Raw genomic sequence first — 3950 nt, 5'->3', positions numbered from 1 at the left:
TGGTATGCAGACAGAACAGAACCGAACGGAATAGGACAGGATGAAGAAGGAGCAAAGATGCCCTCGGATAGAAACAAGAATGAAGAAGGAAATGGAGAGATTATAATTTTGTGTTCCACGGAGTGGAACAAGTCGTTTCAAGGGATGAGGTGAAACAAAAATTCATCCAAAATTCATAACGTAGAACAGCACGTTCTACCCGTTTTAGGCGCACCAAACGTGGGACGTAACGTCCCGTCCCACGTACCAAACGATACCTTACATACAATCTTCTTTTATTATTAATACTAATAACTCTAAATAATCAAAGAAAAACAGTGGAAGTTCCATTTACATACAATCTTCTTTTATTATTAATACTAGTTGCACTTGCATAGCCATGGTGGGTGGACTGGATTAGATTGGAATCCAAACAAGGTCTTCACCCTTCACAACTTTCACTGATAATTTTCTGGGATCCCAAACAAAACATTATCCCACGGACTAATACAAAACAGGGACAACAGTCCAGTCCACCACTGCCTCGTTGCTTGAGCACAAATATCACCACCAGAACAAAAGCTGCCTGCTGCTTCTGCTTTTCTGCTCCTGCTTATGCTGCATGGCAAATGCAGCAGCTTGTACCATATCCCCTTTTGATCAAAGTTGACATTTTTATTTTTCACCCTAACCCTAATCCAAAAAACATTTTCTTCTTCTCCAACCTGTTTTGCTGTCCTGTCCTCCTCAAAAACTACTATTTTCTTCTGTACTAAAACCTTCCTATTATGGTAAAATAAAACCCCTTAAAAACCTATTGCAAACTTGCATTTCCCTTCTTCCTGAACTCCTTCCAATTTGCTCCCTAAAATTCCCAAAATTTAAACAAAACCCTAGTAAGTCCACTCCTGGGGGAGCCTAATCTCGTTGCTCGCTGCCGGCTGCGGCCAAATATTGCGCTTCTGCTGCAAAGTGGCGGTTCTGGTGGCGGCGGCCTTACTCCGAAGCTGAAGAGCAACCTCTGCAAATTTAAAGAAACAAATGAGTACACAAAACCCAAATTATAAACATAAGATTGGCATCAGTAAAACCGTTAGAAAGTAAAACAAGAGAAACGGTGTTAACTTGTACCGTAATCAGAGTTCAGTCTGCCATTAAAACGACGCTGAAGCTGGGGCTGTTGCTGCATGTCGTCAATGTTCAAGTTCAGAGCCTGCACAACTCTAGCTGGGAGTAGAGCTGTGGAACAAACTGTACCAAAAAAGACATTAAAATTTTAATGAGCCCACCAAATCCAATGAAAGAGTTGGACCACATTAATGCCTTTGAAGAACATTGTCCAGATCTGAAAAAAACAGAGGCCGCAATATTTAATAACCTTCAACATCTCAACCACCCGGCACCCGAAAAACCCAGAGAGTCGTAAAAAATCTTAATGTTCTAACCCACAAGCTTCAATGGAAGAAGAAACAATTTTTTTAATTACTGGGTTTTACTTAAAATTGGATTTTTCTAACTGGGTTTTACTTGAGATTGGATTTATCTAACTGGGTATTACTTAAAATCGGATTTTATAACTGGGTTTTACTTCAAAAGTGAAATAAATTTGTTTGGAAGTAAAAAATATGGAGTGGGGAGGGCGGAGAACGAACCTTGCTTCTTGCGGGGTTCGAATTGGGGGCCGACTTGGCGGGGTAAGAAGACGCCGGTGCCGGAACGGTCAACTTTCGCAGATGGGTTTTGGTTTCCAAGATAAACCGCTCTGAATCCGAAACCGTTTTTGTTGTACTGTTGCTGCCGCTGAGCTTGTTGCAGAGGCGGCCATGCAGATGGCGACAAACCCAGAGGCCGAGCATTGAGAATGTTGGGAGTGTTGTTTCTCGCTCTTGTTTGGTGGTTTAGGTGATGCTGCAGCTGAGTCTGCGCCGGAGGATATCGAGTTTGTGCTCCCCAGACCGCCGCGTTCTGCTCCTTCATCATCTGTTGCTGCCTCAACAGCTCAAACTGGAAAAAATGGAGCAGAAATCATGAATGTTAAGTGTTCGATAAAAGGCCCCAGATAGATTTGGATACATGTTTGAGGTTTTTAGTACCTGAGCGGCTCGCAAGTGCTTGTGAGAAAGCGATTGCTGGTGGTAGTAATAAGCAGCATCTGGGTGGTTGTTGGTGGGGACCGAGACAGGGGAAGGCTTTCTTGGAGGACCCAGGAGGCCTCTGCTTTGGTTGATGCGCATCTTGGCTACTTCCCCTGCAGCCGCATGCAGCAGATCCCAGGTGGCCGGCGGCGACTGGGCGTTAGGGCTTCCACGGCTCGAGCCCTGTCCGCAACCGCAACCGCTCCCGACTGCGCAGAGAGTCGATTGGGGAGAACCAGTAGCGACCCAACCCTGCAAATCAAGCAAAAAACAAAAATCCCAAACAAAATCAGAACCGCCATTAAAACATATCGTCTAGAAACAAAACAGAAAGTTTTTTTTTTCTATTACCTTTGGCTTCTCGAAGGCGAAAGCAGAGTCGGAGTATTTGAACTCGTCGTCGAGAGTGGAGCGAGCCATTTGGCGGGTCAACCCAACGAGGTAGTCTTCCTCGTCGCTCTCAGTCTCGCTCGACTCGACCGGCGAACTGAAATCCGACGAAACCCCAAAAGCGCCGCCGTAAGGAAACTCAAACGGGAACAGAGCTTTCGGAGCGTCAGTGTCAAACCCATACCCGCCACTTTTCTTCGTCTTTGAGTTGAGCTCCATGGCCGGTGCGTCGTCGTCGTTGAGAATCTGGGTCGGGAGCCAAAACGCAGCGTCTAACGTATCGTCCATCTGGGTAGTCCTTGAAATAGCAGAACAGAGAGAGTGAATTGGAGAAAAAAGTAGAGAGAGAAAGTGGGGTTTGATGGGTCTGAGATAAGGGGGTTTTGCTGCTCGGGGAAGGTATTATAATGGCGAGCCCAGCTCGGTTTGCTGGTGCTACGTAGAGACTTACAGGCACCCAGCAGATATCGAGAAGTAGTGGTTAGTGAGAGTGAGAGAACAGAGGAGGAGGAGGAAGAATGCAGAGAGGATGAGAGGCTTTATTGAAAGTTGGGACGAAGCCCCAGAGGCCTTTTTAACAGTGACTCGGTTTATTAAATTATTAAATTATTAAATTTAATTTATTGAGGGGAGGGGAGAGAGAGAGAGAGACAGAGACAGAGAGAGAGAGAGAGAGAGAGTGTGTGTGCGAGAGTTAGGAGAGAGAAAAGGGCGGAGGAGGAGGACCGAAAAGCAATATGCCGAATAGGAATGGCAAACCAAAAACGCAGCAGCAGTAAAAGAAACGCATACAGCAGGGCGCTCACGCGGAAACGCGGGCGTGGGAAACACGCGGAACTCCTGAAGGGGGAAGGTGAAGTAATTAGTCTTATCAAGCGAGAAGAATTTGTATGGAACGAGAAATTTCTTATTATGACGAGAATACTCATATCCCATCATTTGTATAATAACATATAGTGTATAACTTTATATTCTGATCACATTGAATAATCTCTTGTATAGCACGAGATGTCATCATGACAATAAATCCATGCCATACGAGATTGAGGGTTGGTTTGGTATTGCTGTGCTTTGAAAAAAAACTGTTTGTGCTGTGCTGTAAGAATAAGCAGCACAGTGTTTAGTAAACTTTTTTGTAACAGTGCTTTTGAAAAGAAAAAAAAACAGTATTATAGTGTTTGATAAACTTTTATGTAAAACATATGTGAAAAAAATGTGGTTTTTTCAGAGCTGGGTTTTGTAGCTTTGTGTTTTTGGCCTTTTTGCACCCAAAATTGTGAAGAAAAAACACTGAAGCTGAATGTTTACCAAACTTTTAATAGCCACTTTTTTCAGAATCACCTCAATACCAAACCAAGGCTTATACTTGTTTGAGTCCAACAGGGGGAAGAGCTTTAGCACTCGGCAAACAAATGACATCTCTTATATTATATGATTTTCTGTTTT

The 3950-nt window shown here is 43.9% G+C and overlaps 1 protein-coding gene across 1 annotated transcript; it reads right to left on the bottom strand.

Annotated features, from left to right (window-relative positions):
- Positions 1-258: 258 nt before the first annotated feature.
- Positions 259-3114, bottom strand: LOC126620009 (uncharacterized). The gene is made up of 5 exons (XM_050288464.1): positions 2466-3114; positions 2073-2366; positions 1632-1983; positions 1111-1230; positions 259-1000 (listed from the first exon to the last, which is right to left on the bottom strand). Exons 1-5 carry the CDS (start codon positions 2790-2792, stop codon positions 873-875), a joined length of 1221 nt encoding a protein of 406 aa, XP_050144421.1. The 5' UTR covers positions 2793-3114; the 3' UTR covers positions 259-872.
- Positions 3115-3950: the final 836 nt, after the last annotated feature.

The sequence above is a fragment of the Malus sylvestris genome, chromosome 4, assembly GCF_916048215.2.
Source record: "Malus sylvestris chromosome 4, drMalSylv7.2, whole genome shotgun sequence".
Taxonomy (NCBI): Eukaryota; Viridiplantae; Streptophyta; class Magnoliopsida; order Rosales; family Rosaceae; genus Malus; species Malus sylvestris.
This window is presented reverse-complemented; position numbering and strand designations above follow the sequence as displayed.

Excerpts from the sequence above, each read along its gene's own strand:
- LOC126620009 (XM_050288464.1), bottom strand. The coding sequence starts at position 2,792 with ATGGACGATACGTTAGACGCTGCGTTTTGGCTCCCGACCCAGATTCTC. Across the intron at positions 1,231-1,631 it reads CGAACCCCGCAAGAAGCAAG|TTTGTTCCACAGCTCTACTC; the intron begins GTTCGTTCTCCG and ends TTTTTGGTACAG. Across the intron at positions 1,001-1,110 it reads CAGACTGAACTCTGATTACG|AGGTTGCTCTTCAGCTTCGG; the intron begins GTACAAGTTAAC and ends TTAAATTTGCAG.